General features: G+C 51.7%; 7 protein-coding genes across 7 annotated transcripts; 1 reads left to right on the top strand and 6 right to left on the bottom strand.

Moving 5' to 3' along the window:
• Positions 1-436: 436 nt before the first annotated feature.
• Positions 437-1,246, top strand: V8C40DRAFT_272673 (uncharacterized protein; the record flags this gene model as incomplete). The annotated part of the gene is made up of 1 exon (XM_083220384.1): positions 437-1,246. The coding sequence occupies one exon, from the start codon at positions 437-439 to the stop codon at positions 1,244-1,246; it is 810 nt and encodes a 269-aa protein (XP_083078398.1).
• A 1,053-nt stretch (positions 1,247-2,299) lies between these two features.
• On the bottom strand, positions 2,300-4,091 carry V8C40DRAFT_104922 (Ras family GTPase TEM1). The gene is made up of 3 exons (XM_083210714.1): positions 2,922-4,091; positions 2,785-2,859; positions 2,300-2,728 (listed from the first exon to the last, which is right to left on the bottom strand). Exons 1-3 carry the CDS (start codon positions 3,636-3,638, stop codon positions 2,630-2,632), a joined length of 891 nt encoding a protein of 296 aa, XP_083078397.1. The 5' UTR covers positions 3,639-4,091; the 3' UTR covers positions 2,300-2,629.
• Positions 4,092-5,084: 993 nt separating this feature from the next.
• Positions 5,085-6,708, bottom strand: V8C40DRAFT_234249 (sulfotransferase family protein). The gene is made up of 4 exons (XM_083213572.1): positions 6,160-6,708; positions 5,794-6,106; positions 5,700-5,734; positions 5,085-5,636 (listed from the first exon to the last, which is right to left on the bottom strand). Exons 1-4 carry the CDS (start codon positions 6,320-6,322, stop codon positions 5,353-5,355), a joined length of 795 nt encoding a protein of 264 aa, XP_083078396.1. The 5' UTR covers positions 6,323-6,708; the 3' UTR covers positions 5,085-5,352.
• A 245-nt stretch (positions 6,709-6,953) lies between these two features.
• On the bottom strand, positions 6,954-8,388 carry V8C40DRAFT_234247 (formyltetrahydrofolate deformylase). Its single transcript, XM_083213571.1, has 2 exons — positions 7,413-8,388; positions 6,954-7,348 (listed from the first exon to the last, which is right to left on the bottom strand). Exons 1-2 carry the CDS (start codon positions 7,993-7,995, stop codon positions 7,068-7,070), a joined length of 864 nt encoding a protein of 287 aa, XP_083078395.1. The 5' UTR covers positions 7,996-8,388; the 3' UTR covers positions 6,954-7,067.
• Positions 8,389-8,761: 373 nt separating this feature from the next.
• V8C40DRAFT_234245 (phosphatidic acid phosphatase type 2/haloperoxidase) lies at positions 8,762-10,912 on the bottom strand. The gene is made up of 2 exons (XM_083213570.1): positions 10,136-10,912; positions 8,762-10,073 (listed from the first exon to the last, which is right to left on the bottom strand). The coding sequence occupies exons 1-2, from the start codon at positions 10,382-10,384 to the stop codon at positions 9,033-9,035; spliced, it is 1,290 nt and encodes a 429-aa protein (XP_083078394.1). The 5' UTR covers positions 10,385-10,912; the 3' UTR covers positions 8,762-9,032.
• Positions 10,913-11,019: 107 nt separating this feature from the next.
• On the bottom strand, positions 11,020-14,288 carry V8C40DRAFT_234244 (argonaute/piwi family protein). The gene is made up of 3 exons (XM_083213569.1): positions 12,998-14,288; positions 12,690-12,937; positions 11,020-12,627 (listed from the first exon to the last, which is right to left on the bottom strand). The coding sequence occupies exons 1-3, from the start codon at positions 13,881-13,883 to the stop codon at positions 11,131-11,133; spliced, it is 2,631 nt and encodes an 876-aa protein (XP_083078393.1). The 5' UTR covers positions 13,884-14,288; the 3' UTR covers positions 11,020-11,130.
• A 347-nt stretch (positions 14,289-14,635) lies between these two features.
• V8C40DRAFT_234242 (RNA-binding signal recognition particle subunit SRP54) lies at positions 14,636-16,667 on the bottom strand. Its single transcript, XM_083213568.1, has 2 exons — positions 16,524-16,667; positions 14,636-16,450 (listed from the first exon to the last, which is right to left on the bottom strand). The coding sequence occupies exons 1-2, from the start codon at positions 16,599-16,601 to the stop codon at positions 14,954-14,956; spliced, it is 1,575 nt and encodes a 524-aa protein (XP_083078392.1). The 5' UTR covers positions 16,602-16,667; the 3' UTR covers positions 14,636-14,953.
• Positions 16,668-16,692: the final 25 nt, after the last annotated feature.

Raw genomic sequence — 16,692 nt, 5'->3', positions numbered from 1 at the left:
CTTCAAGCAAGATAGCATAACTATTTCAAGCAGAATTTCGAGCTTGCTTTACTTATTATTCTCTATATTATATAATTTGTCATTGTATTTTCACACCAAGAACAATGGACGACAGCTGCCACCAAGGAAAAAGAGGCAGGAATAGCTGACCAGGTGGCTGCCAGCTGAACAGGCGACAGTACCAGATGGCAAGAACTGATTGTGCTGCTTAGTCAAACGAAATAAACGAAGACAAACAAACGAAAGAAAATTCTTTCCATCTTATCTTGGGGTGCTTTGGAAATCTGCGTGGTCGTTCTTTTTCCTCCTTTCCCAAAACTTTTGTGCAAGCTTCGTCCTCCCCCCCCGAAGCAATTTTGCACGCCCTCACCACAAGCATCCCAGCAAGCAAACCACTCAAAACTTCTCAGTTCTACCTCTCAAAGCAAGCTTCATCATGGAGGGACAAAGACCTTCCACCGGCTACCTGGTTGTCGCCATCATCATGGCCGTCCTCATCTTTCTCAACATCCTCATCGGCATCGCCTATCTGCTCATCCCCAAGGACTGCATCCGCTGCGGCCCCGAGAACCAGCAACCTCCTCGTCGTAACCGTACCTTGAACAACCTTGCTCCCGCATACAGTCTCCGCTCCATCTTCGTCTCTGGCTCCCACGGCCGTCGCGTTGCCATCATCAACGGCTTTGTCGAGGTGGATGATGACTTTGATGCTTGGGCGTACTGGGCGACGGACTCGGAAGAAACGCTCAGGGGAATCACTACCCATTCGCAGTCTCAGCCTCAGGGTCAGAATCAGGTTCAATCTCAGGCTCAAGCTCAACAGTATCCCATCGGTCTTCACAGAGATGCAGGTGCAGGCATAGTCAGCACCAGACCATCTGCTGCTGCCGAGTATGCCTACCAGCACCACAATGAGCGCATGGAGATTCCTCTCGAAGGCACTGTTGCCAGAGTTCCTGCCCACAGAACCAGTGGTGGATTTGCCTTTACCGAGTACGACTTTGAGCCGCCCATGGAGTACGCCGCTGAGCGAGCTGCGCCGCGTCAATCCCACCCTCTTGCTCGTGGTAATGAGATCGAACTCCCGCAGACGCCTACGCCCACGGTGCGCACTTGGGGAAGAGACAGCGACGCTACCATTCGAGCTGTCGTTGATAATCCCCGAATGAGTGTTGGTGGCTCGAGGCCCAAGAGTTACCGCTCTGAGGGACAGGCTGCGAACGATCCTGGCCGTCAGGGTTACTAAAGGTACGATGGGTATCCGCGGGGGATAGAGTGAGGAGAACAGTTGGGGCAGGGAGATATACTAAACAAAAAAGGACAAAAAAAGGAACATCTCACCTCTTCACGGCACAGGAATCTGTAGGCTAATAAGGGGCATCGGCTGCATTTAGATCATTTCTGGCTCGTCGAGACACTTGGCTCATTTGAGCTTTACACATGTACGGGATACACAAAACAGGGACTGGGGACAAATGGGAACAATTAACTACCAAGTCTAGGTATGTAGTGAGCTTGGCATTCAAGCTCCATATAATCACGGTATCGTAAATCCCCGAAGTTTGTTCACAGCATGCAAGTTCACAGTATGTAAGTTCACCACGCAAGTTCATCATGTAGGCTTACCACGCAAGTTTAGCATGTAGGTTCAGCATGTAGGTTCAGCATGTACGTTCAGCATGTACGTTCAGCATGTAGGTTCAGTATGGAGGTTCAGCATCCAAATCAATCATCACATAACAAGAACGAATAAAAAAAAGACTAGATAAGGATTCATCTCACACCATCAAACATGAGCATATTTCATGGGACCGTCACATTAACTAAAAGTAAGATTCAGAACACTGGCCCAGCCATGTCCCCCCAATTTCGCCATCTCGTCTCTCTTTTCGCAAAAAGTTCTCATTGCGCTTGTCTAAAAAAAAGAAGCAGAGGCGCCCTTTCACAACCCTGTTTTTTTCCCTTCTAGTTCTCCGTATAGTGTGCCCTTTCCTCGAGCCCTGTTTCAAAGTAGAGTTGATAGTAAAAAAGAAAAAGATAAAAACGAGTAAAAAAGAATAAAGGAGTTAAAAAAAAGATGGGAAAAAATACAAGTAACCTCCGTCTCTCTTCCCTGGTGGTGTCCTCCGAATCCAAACTAGTTAATGCTCAGGCAGTTGTTGGTCTCAATGTTTCTGTGTAGCTTTCACAGCGTCTCTATTACGCCGTCTGCGTTTGGTCACCGTTGAGGAGCGTCGTTGTTGTATCACCAGAGGTAGTCCATCGTGGTGTTCCTGGATGCTCGGTGCCGTGGATGCAGTAATTCGAGTATAAAAGCAAAAGGGTAAAGATGGCAAAAAGACAATCTTTCAAAGGGGTTTGCTACAAATGCGCAATCCGTCACCCGTCGTCTTTGTTGTGCATGGCGAATGGCTGTTTCTCGTCCTCGGGGGTAATGGTATTCCGCCATCATCTGCGTCGCTAGTCTGAATGCATGTGCTCTTTCTTCTGCTGATGCCGCTTGTACGGACGGCTTGCGCGAGCACTCATCCATTAAAATGTATTATCGTAAAGAAATGACTTGGCGAGAAAAGAACAAGAAAGGGGAGTCTAGTCAAGCCTTGAAGTGGGAGCAAAGGGCTGCAAATCATCAGACAGACTGATATAATAACAATGGCTCGCCGACGTTTTCGATTTCGGGAATGGTGCACTTGAGATCAAACGCTTTGGAAAGGACAATTTTGAAAATCTATAATCAGATTAGTTTCCCGCCATACAAGCACAAGCGCTTAAAAGCAATCACACCTTTTGCACGTTGATGCTGTGGCTTGTACTTGAGAAAATCAGTGATGCCCGCATGGCTTTGGCAAATCGTCTCGCCTGTAGGTTGGCATTTTGTCAGCAAATCGTCCTGCAATGTGTTCCCATCACAAACAGCCTACCTGATTGGAGATCTCCTCTTGATCCTGGATTGGAAAGTTGACAAAGTGGTCGTACTTGGTGCCGACCAGGACGGGAATTGCCGTCTTGTTGAACCCGCGGCCCTGGCGATACCACTCCTTGATGCTGTTGAGCGTGCTCTTGCGCGTCAGGTCAAACATGAAGAGGATGGCGACTGCGTCATTGCACACTAGCGGCAGCATGTTGACAAACTCGCGCTGGCCGCCCAAGTCCCAGATGGAAAAGGTGATTTCGGTGTTGCGGATGGAAATGGTCTTTTCCATGAAATTGACACCCAGCGTCTGGATGTAGTCCTCGTCCCAGCTTCCCTCCACGTATTTGACCATGAGCGACGTCTTGCCGATCTGGGCATCGCCAACCATGCCGACCTTGATCACCACGTGGCTCCGGCCGTTGGATTGGTCGCCTGAGCTTGGCCGGTAGTCGTTGTATGGCGGAGGTGCCGGGTTTGACAAGCCGCTAGCTGGTCTCGAAAGCGATCCCGACACGGGCGGAGTCTGTCGGCTGGGGGACTCTTCATCCTGCCTCAGGCTGCCGGCAAGGCTGTGGTCGAGCGAGTGGCTCTGCTGGTGGTGGAAGCCACCATTGCTGGAAGCGACCTCTGAAGCGCCGTCGAAGCCGCCCATGGTGTCGTCGGGGCCCTGGCTGATGTCGGCCTCGTGTGGGGGAAGAAAGTCTTGCTGCTGAGAAATATCCATCTCCGTGGTTTCGACGGCGGCAGCGTCGTGGAGCTGGTCTGAGCGGGCCGCGACGATGGTTGGTGAATCCAGGCTGAACAAAGGGAGAGAAGGACGGTAGAACAACGGCAGGCGACGGGGCGCGGCGAAATGAAGGAGCGGAATGAGATTGAAAGCAGGGCGGGTTGGATTGGTTGGTTTGTAAGGCTCGTCGGGTTTCGGATTGGAGTCAGCTCGTTCGTCACGTCGGCGCGGGGATCAGCGGGCGGGCGGTTGCGCAGGGGCAAGATTAAAGAAGGAGAGGAAGAAAAGAGAGAACGAAGAAGAAGTCAACAAAGGAAACGGGTCCAGTCCAGGTCAACGGGCAAAGTCAAAATGTCGAGGTTTGAGTTGCTTTGGCTTTGGGATGGGATGGGATGGGATGGGATGAGGGGTGGTGAGAGCAATGGTGGAAGACAGATTGGGCCTAGCAGGGGTTTGTTTGTCCGGGTCTTGGTCTGGGGGGATTTATTTCTGGCGTTAATCTTCTCAAGGGAAACAAAGGCTCGGGCCGGAATTACAGAGGCGCCGCCACCTGATTACAGTGAGCGAAAGCACGGGACATCAGCTGCTCAACTCAAATGAACTGTGCTGGATAATTGATTGAAGCCTAACATATGAATAGAATGGATGGAAATGGAACCAATGGATTGCGCTACAGAGGTGCTATGCTATGCATGCTGACCACTAACAGGCCGCTGATGCCCAGCGAGAAGCACCTATGCTGTGCTGTGTGCTGTGCTGTGCTGGCAGTTCATATTAGTGGGCGTAAAGGGGGCATGGCGATGCGTGACTGACGTGACGTGACGTGACGAGCTGAGATTTGATGGCAGAATTGGGCGGGACGAGATGGGGGATTTTTTGCGTTTGTTTAATTCCAGCAAGGGTGCACATAAGCGAGAAGAGGGTGGGGATGCTGATGACGATTGATGATGGGTGATTTAAAAAATGAGATTTGATGAACCTATTGACGGTATAAGTTGAGTATGGTGTGTGAGCGTGTAAGTGTATGAGTGAGTGAGTATCTCATGAGATATAGTACATACAACTTTCTCTGCTTCACTCAATAGCTTCTCTGTTTCTCCGCCGACGATTGAACTTTGCTTGCTTAGATACTTTGGACGTGCATTAGAACATGATTTCCAGCGCTCCGTAATCATCATCCAAGCTCCTCGTGTTATGCTGACGGTTAATTCCAACCCAGCCAATCACACGTTCAGACTACGCCCCCAAAGGCATCAACAATCGACGCACAAAACAAGTGGCTTGAACCATGTACTCCGTAGCTACATGACGCTTGGCTGGATCCAGACCAGCGCAGAAGTCAATCAATGTCCCGGCTACCGAACGGGAACATTGTAAACAATTCAATGCAAAACAAACAAAGCAAAATAGACGGTTTCAACACCAACTCTTTTATTTGCTGCTCCGTAATGGATGGCACCTTATCCCTTATCGATTCCATGTGCGTTTTGTACCTCGGACAGCTTCATGTTGGGCATGTCGTCTCACGTGACGCATCAGCTCTGCCTGCCTTGTTGCTGCAAGTCACTCGCACTCCATCGGCGCTTCAAGTGACTGCCGACTTGCACCATCACTTGCATGACTGACCGCCGATGTTCTCGATATTCGCATGTCATTACTCATTCTTCACTCATTCACTCATATACTGTAGATTAGGCGAATATTAGCTTCATCAAATCGACGACAGCAAGGATCTCCTCCAAACTGCCATCCCAACCCACGCAAACAATCCCGCGCCCCCCAAAATGCCCAGCCAAATCAGCATCGCCGTGCGAAACACCCCTTTGGCAAACTTTTGCATGGCCTCGCCATCATTTGCGTGAGGAAATGGCTCGTTGGGGACCGGCTTGTTGAGAAATTTGGCCAGTGGCTCCCAGCCTTCTTTGAGGTCCATGGTCAAGAGTCTATCCTTTGGAACATGGTTGCGGACCCATTCATTGTGAATGAGGATGGAGTCTACCAAGATTAGCACCACAGTTGCAACAGAGTCACTGCAGGCAATTGCACAATTATACCTACCTCGAGTCATTGCCGGTCCAAGACGAGTTGATTCTCTGCACACGAATATCAACATCAACAAAAAACAACAGCCAAGCGCACTGCCTCTACTCACACAATCTGTAGGTATCTGAACCATGTTGGCGCCCACCTCCAGCCAGGACACGGCCACAGCATTGCCTTGAGCACCGACATTGACCCATAGCCGTCCTTCAGCAATGTCTGCATGCTGTTAAACCACCGATCTGGATCCCGCGTCACGAGCACCACCTTGGCATCCGGGTACAGCTCGACCAGTTCGGCAATGAAGGCGTTGGTGGGAACATCAGTGACGGCAGCAAAGCCGGCCGTGGCCTCGCGCAAGAGCTTCATGAGGACGGGCTTATTATCGCGGTTGGCGAAGGCGTCGCACCAAAGCTTGACATAGGCTGTTTCCATGAGTGTGAGCATGAGCACAAGAAACATGAGGGGCTGGACCAACCGTCTTCTCGGCCAAACAGCTGCGTTCCTCCATGCATCACCGGCTCTCCTAGCAACCTTTCCAGGGCCATGGCCATGGATACAGTGCCGGTGCGGGAGTAGCCGGCGCCGATGACCTGCACGGTCCGGGTCCGGTCGGTGGGGGTTGATGGAACGCCGCCCATTTTGACAGCGCCTGATAAAAGGCCGTAATACTTTGCTTTTAAGGCGTCGGTATTGCGGTCTTGGTATCGATCAGAAAGTCAGACTACCACAAAGGAGGTGTGCTGCCCTTATACTGCCCGAGCGCGACCATCATCGGATCATCGGCAGCATATACTATGTGCTAACCCCCTACTTTGGACGCATCCTCATCGCCTGTCTGCCGTTACAACACCAGCAGGCCTGTCAAAGATGCGCTAGGCAATGCCAACTGACATCACCAAGCTTGTTAATCCCCTACTGGGCTTTAAACTTGAATTTGTTCTTGAGACGGATCATCCAAGAGGCAGCCTCTGATTCCTCTAGCTTCGGAAGTCGGCGATCCTACCTCAACACCCAACTGGTCGCAGGGCCGCACTTGGAATCCTGTGCCCCGTTTTTATCAATAGAATCCAATCAAGATGAGAAGCCAGGATTCTCTCTCTACCTTGTATTCATCGGCGATGGCTGTCTTGGCGCTGCAGTTGTCTTTGGTTGATTCGCCAACATCGCTCTTTGTCAAATTGCTGCCCTGATTTTTGACTGCCCGAGCCGGGTAATGAAAACATCAGTGGTTTTTTCACAAGCATATGGAAGTGCTGAGTCTAATGCCGCTGTGGGTATGTAAGAGCAAGTTTGGACTATGTACGGATGCTAATGCATCGCCAGATATATACGCTTACACTTTCCGTCGTGTCGCTTTTTTTCACCCTCATAAATTCATCATATTTAGAACACAACAGTCTTGTGTCCGTTCAAAAACACTCTTCCTTCGGCATACCAGCGAACCGCCGCCGCCAGCACCTGCGTCTCGACCGTGGATCCCTCCTCTGTCAGCTTCTTGGGGTCCATGCTGTGGTCGACTCGGGTGACTTGCTGCTCGATAATGGGGCCCTCGTCGAGATCGGCCGTGACAATGTGCGCGGTGGCACCGATAATCTTAACTCCGCGGTCGAAAGCCTGGTGGTAGGGCTTTGCGCCGATGAAGCTGGGCAAGAAGCTGTGGTGGACTGTTGGTCATTGTGTTAGCATAAGGGCATGGGAATGGGACAATGCGACAGGGTTGCGACTGACTGTTGATAATCTTTCCAGACATTTCCTCGCACAGCTTCGGCGACAGCACCTGCATGTATCGAGCTAGGACAACCAGCTCAATGTTGTGCTGCTTGATCAGCTCCAGCACCTTGGCCTCCTGCTCCAGCTTGGTGTCCTTGGTCACGGGTATGTGGTGGAACTCAATGCCGTAGCTCTTGGCCAGGGCCTCAAAGTCGGGGTGGTTGGAGACAATGATGGGCACCTCGATGAGCAGCTGGCCAGTCTTCATGCGGAACAGCAGGTCGTTGAGGCAGTGGCCAATCTTGGACACCATGATGAGCACGCGGGTGCGGCGCTTCAAGGGCCGGAAGTTGTACGTCATGCTGTACTCGGTGGCGAGGGCCTGGAAGTCGGGCTCGAGGTGCTCAGTCGACGAGGCATCGGCAACGTCCGGGGCAGGGCCAAAGTGCACGCGCATGAAGAATTTGTTGGTGACGGGGTCGGAGAACTGCTGCAGGTCGAGCACGTTGTGGCCCTTTGCGGCGAAGATGCCAGTGACGGCGTGGACAATGCCCGGCTTGTCGGGGCAGCTGAGGGTGAGGATGTGGCCGGAGGAAGCCATTGCGACGGGATTTCGCGGGTTGAAGCGCAGGATTTGCTGCCGGTGGGCGAGTGCGATATCGCAGAGGAGAGATATCTCGAGTTGAGTCGAGATTTGCTAACGATGACGAGCTACGTCAGACACTGGAGATCGGCAAAGAGCTAAACGGACAGCTTTCAATGTCAATTGAGTAGTTAGAGAGGAGAAAGAAGAGAGTTGGAAAACAAAGTTCGACGCCGCGCTGGTCTTAAAAAAAAATCCAATTGGAGCAAGAAAAAAAAGAGTCATCCGGATGTAGCTCGGCGAGTTTGGCCTCTGACTCTTACTATTTACTAAGTAGTAGTAGCTGAAATATTAGCTGAGCTTCCAGACTCGGGACAAGTCCCCCACTGCGGGCTGCTTAGCCCTCCGGACCGGTGGCTTTGTTCAATTTATTCTTGCATCACATAAGCTGTTTGCAAGACTATTTATTAGTAGTAGTATAGCCTGAATGATTTTCTAGATGCTTCTCTTCTCTTTTTTTGTGACGGTTGGGAATTTCAGAGTGTGAATGGGGCCGAGAACCGGGGCTGGTGGAGCTCCGGTTGTGGTGTCTTGTCGCTTTTGGCTATTTTGACATGTGTCAGATCAGACGCCTGTGTATTAGTACTGGGTCTGTTCTTGGTGGGATTGAATTATGTGAGATGAGATTGGAATGCAGAAACAGTAATTTTGAGAGAGTCGTGGAATAAGCATCGAATGAGATGAGCCAACAGTCAATACTTTGCGCACCATATGATAATTGAATGAACAGTATTATTAGAAATGTTTTTTTTTTACACAAAAGAACTGTACACTAATTAATCAACTGCGGGTATTATAAAACATTAACCTTGTCAGAAAAACCACGCCCTCATTAGCATCATTGCTCATTACGCATGTCCAGATGCAATAATAACACGAACAACACCCCAACACGCCCAAGTTTTCAATCTCTCGTACAACACAAAGAAAAAGAAACGTTTCTCAAGACACAGACATTGACAAAATGAGTGGTTTAAAACTCTCATGCCAACATCTTACACCATCTGCTCCGGAGGGTGTCCAACCGCCCGTCGTGGCATCGTCGGGTTTGCATACTCTCCATTGGCCGCTGATCCAGCACCATTAGTATATCCAGCACCATTAGTATACCCAGCGCCATTAGTATGACCGGCACCGTTAGTATATCCAGCGCCGTTATTATATCCATACTCATGCTTGCCGTGATGGTGTCCATATCCGTTGCCAACACCGTTAGTCGTGCCTCCAGCAAAGCTCTCCGTGCCCCATCCAACACGCCTCGTGAAAGTCGAGTCGAACAAGTCGCCATTGCCCACGGTGTACGGGAATGCCACGCCGCGGTTCAGCGGGATGTGGTTGAAGCGCCAGTCCCAGATAGATGCGTACAGCATGCGGTATGCGGAAAAGGCCATGATGGTGCCAATGATAGCTCCGGCGACAATGTCGTACCAGTTGTGGAACTCGTCAATAGTGAGCGCACCGCCGATGAGGACCGCGCCGAGGATGGGGGCGTAGACGGCGATGAGCTTCCACATGGCCGGGTGGTAGTTTGCAAACACCTTGAGCTTCGCGTTGAGGTACAGCGAGAGGTAAACGAAACCAGCGAAAGCCGCGGTGGTGTGGCCGCTGGGGAATGACTCCAGGCTGTCATCAATCTGGTCTGGGTCTCCGGTGCAAATGTCGCGCGTGAAGTAGATCTGCTGGAATCCGGTTCTGTCTAGTCCTGAGGTTGTGACGCGGCTCAGATCCGGCTTGCACACGTCGAGAAAGTGTGGGCGAAGACCTCCGATGAGCCACTTGCAGAACACTTGGAACACGGCTGCGCAGATGAGGGAGTACAAGAGACCAATGACACCGTTGTTGACATCCCAGAATGAGCGGATGCGGATCTGCATGACGAGGATGATGAAGATGGGAATAACGGCGGCGAGAAAAGCTGCCAGCCAGATGGGGACAATCTCTTTGCGGAGAGGGTAGCCAAACTCAGGCCAGACGATTTCACCATCGGAAAAGGTGACGGGGAATGAACGTGTCGGCGCAGGTTTGGCTTCGTATACCTAAGGAAAACTTCGAGTCAGCTTTGTTACTTGTTTGCATCTCCGATAGATGCTCGACTTACACCGAGGCCGATGGCTCCCATAGCCACCATGGTCAAGAGGTCCAACCAAGTGACTCTGAGCCATTGTCCAAAGCTAGGACGCGAGTGCATCGCATACGGAGTGTGTTGGCGACCACGACCAAATCCTCCACCACCACCACGGCCGAGTCCCCATCTCCGTTTTGTCGTCGTCGTCAGCGTCGTAGTCGTAGTGTTGGCTGCTGGGGCCTGTCCCGCAGGGGCGCGAGCTCTGTTTCCAAAGAGAGCCATGGCCGATGACTGTAAGCAAGCAATCCCCAATATGGATGATGGAAAATCAAGCGATGAGAGATTGAGCAGAAGAAAGACAAGTCCAACTAGAAGTCAACGCAGCGGCACCTCCCTTTATCTCCCAGCACCAGCACCCAAACCCAAACCCAAAACTCATCATCATGATACACTCCTTCCAACAAACACGCACTCAAAACCACCAACACCAGGATCGTCACCTCCTGACGTCAACCACAACATTTTCCACCGTCATCGCCACCCGCTCCAGTGGCTCTGCTTGCCCTGGACCGTTGCCATCCCGCTGCCCTGTCCTTGCCTGTCCTGCACTTGGCTTGTCCCCCCTGTCTGCTCCCGCAAATCAAAGAGGCCACAGCCGTGAATAGCGTCATATGTGCAACAAGCTTGGCAGTAACGTTGTTTAGCCGGCACCTTTGCTCCGAGTGGGGGTTGCGACGAAGCCCAATCAAAACGTCATCGCTTGTCATGGTCATCGAGATTTCGACCCGCCATCCACTTTCGGGCTGCTTCACCGACCGGCTGTCGTCTCACCGAATTCACCGAACTCATACAATCATCCAAGTGTTCTTCCAATCGACACTTGATCATCAACTAGGTAATCCAAAAAATATCTTTAATCCAATCTGCTATCTGTGGTATGCTAGAACAAGTAGTAATGATATCCAATTTCGCTCAAGAAATTTCCAAACAGAGTTCATCCCTCTCCAACTGGCAATCTGCAATTCCTTTCAAATGTAAAACATACTATCCTTGAGCCTTTCATGGACCTGCACCTCCTGCTGCAATGCCCCAGTATTGAGACCACCCGCAGCCCCTCCCACCATCGATGTCGCTTCTGAAGCAGGCGGCGACTCAAATAAACTGCTGAGATAACAACGTGACCGCTCGCACAACACATCCGCATAGTATGCCGGAGCGCAGTAGCTCACGGCCTTAGTAGCCCGACCAAATGCATAGCACATACTCTGCGTCAGATTCGTGAACTCGTCTGCTATGTTCTTTCCAGGCGTCTTCGCGTATCGTGAGCGAAAGATTTCATCCAGCACAACATAGTAATGCGCTGGTCTAGCCGTTCCCTGTAGTGCTGTGTGCGCCTGGAGGAAAAAGTCCCAACTGCGAGCTTCCGTGACGCCCCGATCAACCACAGTACCAGCCTTGGTGTTTCCGCCCTTGTCCGCGTCGGCGGCTGTAGTTGGATAAAAACGAGTATGGTGGCGTTTGCCGACAATGGCGACAGTCATGCGTGGCAAGCCTTTCTTTTGATCTGGTGCCGGGTAGATCTCTTTGCAGGCGGCTCGTAGCAACGGGAGCTCTTGGTCTAATACCGGCTGATACTGCCCCTCTGAGACGCCGTCACGGTATACAATAATATTTTCCGGAAAATCTGAGTGCTTGCCCTTCTGGCGCCACAAACGCAGGCGCGATTTTAACATTTCAGTGAGATCCGCAACCAACTCCTGACGGCTTTTAGGCTGGATGCTGAGGATACCGGGCCACTGGCCGAGCTTCTGGTCAATGCTAGCAACCATACTGGCTATACTGGGAGCCTGCTTATTTCCGGCCGTCGGATGAGTTACATCGATACCAACAATCATGGTTTTATTCTCAGTAATGAATCCCAAGTGTGTGGGATCGACGAGATGGTTGTTGCCGCCTAGCTTTAGGTTAAACTTGAGCGCGAGATTGCGAAGATACTGGTCTTGGCCCTTGGGGTTGGCAATCTTGGTGCCGACGCTGCAAACGGTATGGATGCCATATTTCACATCGCCAAGGTACTTGACGCGGTTGTACAATGGAATAGGAGTTGCAGGCAGGATGACGAAGAGCAACTGTAGCGACGATGCAGCACGCTTCATCAACGCCTCGAGTTCAGGGTCGTCGTTATGACTAAGTTGAAGTCGTTGAAATGGTTGAAGCGGCGGGCTGGCAGCGATACCAGTATCGCCCAGCACGGCATGGAAGCTGCGCAAGACTTCAGTAAGGCCTGCACTGGTGAATGTCTGGGCGTGCGGATAGTCGTTGGGCATCTCAATGTAGACACAAGACCACTTCTGCATACTGCCGGCGTTGCTGAATTTGAGACTCGGAGAGTCCCTTGGTAGCATGTTCCAACTGCCCCCAAACGTGGGAATTTGTCGGTTCTGGCCGTATCCAACTTTTGGGCTAGCAATAACGCGACCCGAAACGGTAATGAGGTCCTGAGAAATGTCGATTCCAAATTGAGCCTGGGAGGAACGAGTAAGCCAGTCGTTCGTTTGATGATGCCAGAATTGCAACAGGAGCTCACCAATAATGGATTTGTTTCAGAAGACAGGCCCGCAATTTTCAGTCCCTTTGTCACAATAGATGTAGCGTTGTCAAACGGCTTACGAACAGCAAACCTGATCATTTGCTGGGCCTGGGCCGTGCTGAGCGTGGTATTGCACGGCTGGCCAGGCAGCACATAACAAACCTCGAGTGGCAAGTAATTGGGATTTGCTCTATCGCCGACATTGATGACTGGCAGTTGAGTATCTTTGATATAGACTTTATGCTCTGTGGGAATGTCAGCTAATGGTGGACGGATCAATGAGCGTGGCATGATGGGAGGCTCACGTTTGGCGAAAAAGTCATAGACAGAGATGTACTGTCCTCCTTGAGCTTTGGCGCCTTTCCCACCTTGCTTCTTTGTATCTTTCGAATCCTCTGTGAGCCAAAACTGGACATCCTTTGGCCCAGCTCCAAACGCTTTTACTCGAGAGGGGTTCTTGAGGCCTTGCCCGTCGTTTGTAGTCGCCAAGGACCAAATGGTTTTCACTCGCGAAACGGGTTTACCACGTCTGTTTAGCTTGTCAGGTAGGTGAGTCACTCTGATCCGAATCCCATGGATGAATGTCTGCAACTTGTGCAACCCCCCCTGAGTGCCTAGGCGGAGAATGAATTGATCCAGCGGGCCTTCCTGAAAAAATGCAGCCTGGCTGACGTTGATATTGACAAGCACACGAGCCGTAGCCGCACGGACACTGGCAAAGAAGCCACGTATAGCAGTGAGGCAGTTTCCAAGATCCCATGTATCAGACAATTGACCTATGGCAAACGTTTTGGATGATCCGCTTTCGGCCGACCCCATGGAGACGAGGTTGTCGCCCGACTTGGCGTAGTGTTTTAGGAAGATATTGAGAGCCTGGATGAGGGGCAGCTTTTCGTCATACTGGGCAGATGGGTTCGTCGACGTGAGGTATTCTATCAACTCTGAGGTGGCCAAGGTATTGGTGAGATGGAGCTTGACCTGATACTGAACACCATCCTCCTTTGGTTCGTCTTGTCCAATGGATCGATATGCGATGTTGATGGTCCGATCACTAAACTTCTGTCGGCTGAGGATGGTTTTCCTGAAGTCACTCACAAGGCCATGTTTATACTCGGCCAGCTCTGGTGCCTCCAATAGCAAGCGAACAACCTGTGTCAGCTTATTTCCAGTCGCGGCCGGAGTGACAGACATCTCATATCGGTATAAGACCAGCTTGGACGACGCGGTCAAAGAGACGTAGTTTGCCCACAGGGTAACCTCCGCTCCTTTAGTGCCGTATGCTGGCCGGCGAGGGAGAACATCTTGTAGGCCGAGCGTACTTAGGTCGACTGATTTGGCCGGAGCTATAAGAGCATCTTCCGTTTTGGTCACCGTCTTATCGGGGGCGGGGGTTCCGCCGGGAACACTGTGGTAGCCGCTGTGATGAGTCGTTATGGCCCCATGATAGTGGTGTATAAAGAGAATGCTGGTGCTCACGAATAGACTTGAGGCGGCCCTCCACCTCGGCCACCTCTGAAAGAACCTCCTCCTCCCCGGTCTCCTCCTCCTCCTCCTCTAAAGGAACCTCCCCCTCGATCTCCTCCACCACCACCACCTCGACCCCCGCCGCCTCTATAACCTCCCCCGCCGCCACCTCTATAACCACCACCTCCTCCTCCTCGTGATCCCCCACGATCTTGATATCCTCCACCGCCTCTTCCTCTTCCTCTCGAGGACATTTGCAACGACACTTGGATCTTCTTCCTAGCTTGTAAGCTATCCGTTGAGTTTACCGGTGGGGCAGCTTCTTAGTTCCAGGACCGTCGTAGTCGGATGGATGCCAAAAGTGGGCTTATCGCGAGTCCAGCATTTTAAGGTGTGCGGGGTCACGAGCTTGTGCTGCAGGTTGACTAAGCCAGTATTTCACATCACTAAAACACCAAGAAGTTTGTATAAGTTTGTTGCTGATATCAAGAAGCAAACATATCAAAAAGGCATCAACATTAAGTTTTTCTCTTTGGTATATCCTCATGACGGCCAACCTGAAGAAAGCAAAGCAAGCGTCCATGATCGCTGACAAACAAGAGGCCAACGCTGTGTAACTTGATATCTCTCTTCCCTTGCTGCCACCATTCAATCATTTCATCACTGCCCAAACGCCGATACCTATGCACATGAGCTCTAGCAACCAGCCGTCATCCATAAACTTGCCCAACCTACCGGAGCTCCGAAACAAAGATACAATGAAAGCAAATACCCGACGCGACACAAGCGCTCTTCCTTTACCTCCGTCCACGGCCTCCTCCTCCTGGCATACCGGGCATACCAGGCATCCCAGGCATGCCACCGCCCATGCCCATCTGTCGCATCATTGCCTGCATGTCCATTCCACCAGGCATGCCGCCGCCGCCAAGCATCTTCATTAATGAGCCCATATCTGGCATGCCTCCAGCACCACCGGCACCGCCCATACTCTGTAGTCGCTTCTGCATGGCAGCCATCTGTTGCGCCTTGTTTGCACCCGACATGGCTTGCTGTGCTCTCTGCATGTTCTTCATGTTGCCTCCCATCTTCTTAGCCATGCCAGCCATCATCCGCTGCTGCGTCAGGAGATCTTCCACCTCGCGCACCGAAGTGCCTGATCCTCTGGCAATACGTGTCATGCGGGTTGGCTCGTCAATCAAGATTTTGCCATCAGAATCGAGTTCCTTGTCTGTCATGGAGTCGCAAATGTAAATCATGCGCTTAAGCTTTGCGCCTCCCTCCTCATCGTCCATGCCCTGCATAAGGCCGCTCATGCCAGGAATCATACCGGCCATTTTCGATAGTGGTCCCATCTTCATAATGTTGGATAGCTGGTCTCGTAAATCTCGCACTGTAAAGATACCCTCCTGTAGATGTTTCATGGTATCCTTCTGATTCAAGTTGAGGCTCTGCACGTGCTCAACCAGTCCGGCCATGTCGCCCATTCCCAGCAGCTTCTGGACAAATCGCTGAGGCTCAAATCTCTCTAGGTCCAGCATGTGCTCTCCCGTACCGATGAAAACAATGGGTGTGTGTGTGGCGGCGACAGCGGAAATGGCACCACCACCATGGGCGTGGCCATCTGTCTTGGTGATGATGATTGCTCCAAAATCGGCGGCCTCCTTGAAGGCTTTGGCCTGAGCCTCGGCTTGTTGACCTATTGAGGCGTCCAGCACCATGATAGTCTCGTCGGGGGTGACTGCCGCCTGAATGTCAATCATCTCCTGGAACAGGGCTGATTCCTGTCTGTGTCGACCCGATGTATCGACAATGATGACGTCGAACTTTTCCTTCTTGAACTGCTCAACACCAGCTCGGGCAACGGCAGCAGGATCCGTCTCCGTAAGCGAGCCGTAGTACGGAATCTTGGCCTTGGTCGCATTCTGCTTCAGCTGATCAAAGGCACCAGCACGGAACGTATCGGCACAAACCAAGCACGCTCGCAGGCCTCTTGTCTGGTAGTGTCGCGCCAGCTTTGTACACGTCGTCGTCTTACCGGCACCCTGCAGACCGACAAACATGATGACATTCGACTTGCCCTTCTTGGGCTTGAACGGCTCGGCATGGGGGTCGACGAGTTTGACCAGTTCGTCGAAAACGGCCTTTTGGATTAGACGCTTCTTGTTGACGGCGGGAGGCAGTTCCTTGAAGTTGACGGTACTGCGAATCGATTTTCGGAGTTGGCCGACGAGCCGAACATTGACATCGGCCTCGAGAAGGGCGGCGCAAATCTCCTTGAGCATAGAATCGAATGCCTGAAGCCGCAGTCAGTCAGTGGTTTTGCACTTTCGCCTTCCGAGAGCGCGGGGCAAATGCATTGCGTTGTACCTTTTCGTCGAGATTCTGCTCTCGCGTGAGGTTGGAAACGGCCGCATTGATGCGACGCCCGAGATCTTGCAACACCATGTCGACGGTTGTATCGGTGCCCTCGCTGAAGCAATTGCGGATTTGTCACGGCACCGTTGGATGGATGAGGCGACCAAGTTCAAATTGTTGG

This window comes from Trichoderma camerunense (genome assembly GCF_050948025.1).
Source record: "Trichoderma camerunense strain CBS 138272 chromosome Unknown V8C40scaffold_2, whole genome shotgun sequence".
NCBI classification, from domain to species: Eukaryota; Fungi; Ascomycota; class Sordariomycetes; order Hypocreales; family Hypocreaceae; genus Trichoderma; species Trichoderma camerunense.
The sequence above is the reverse complement of the archived record's forward strand: the minus strand, read 5'-3'. Positions and strand labels throughout refer to the sequence as shown.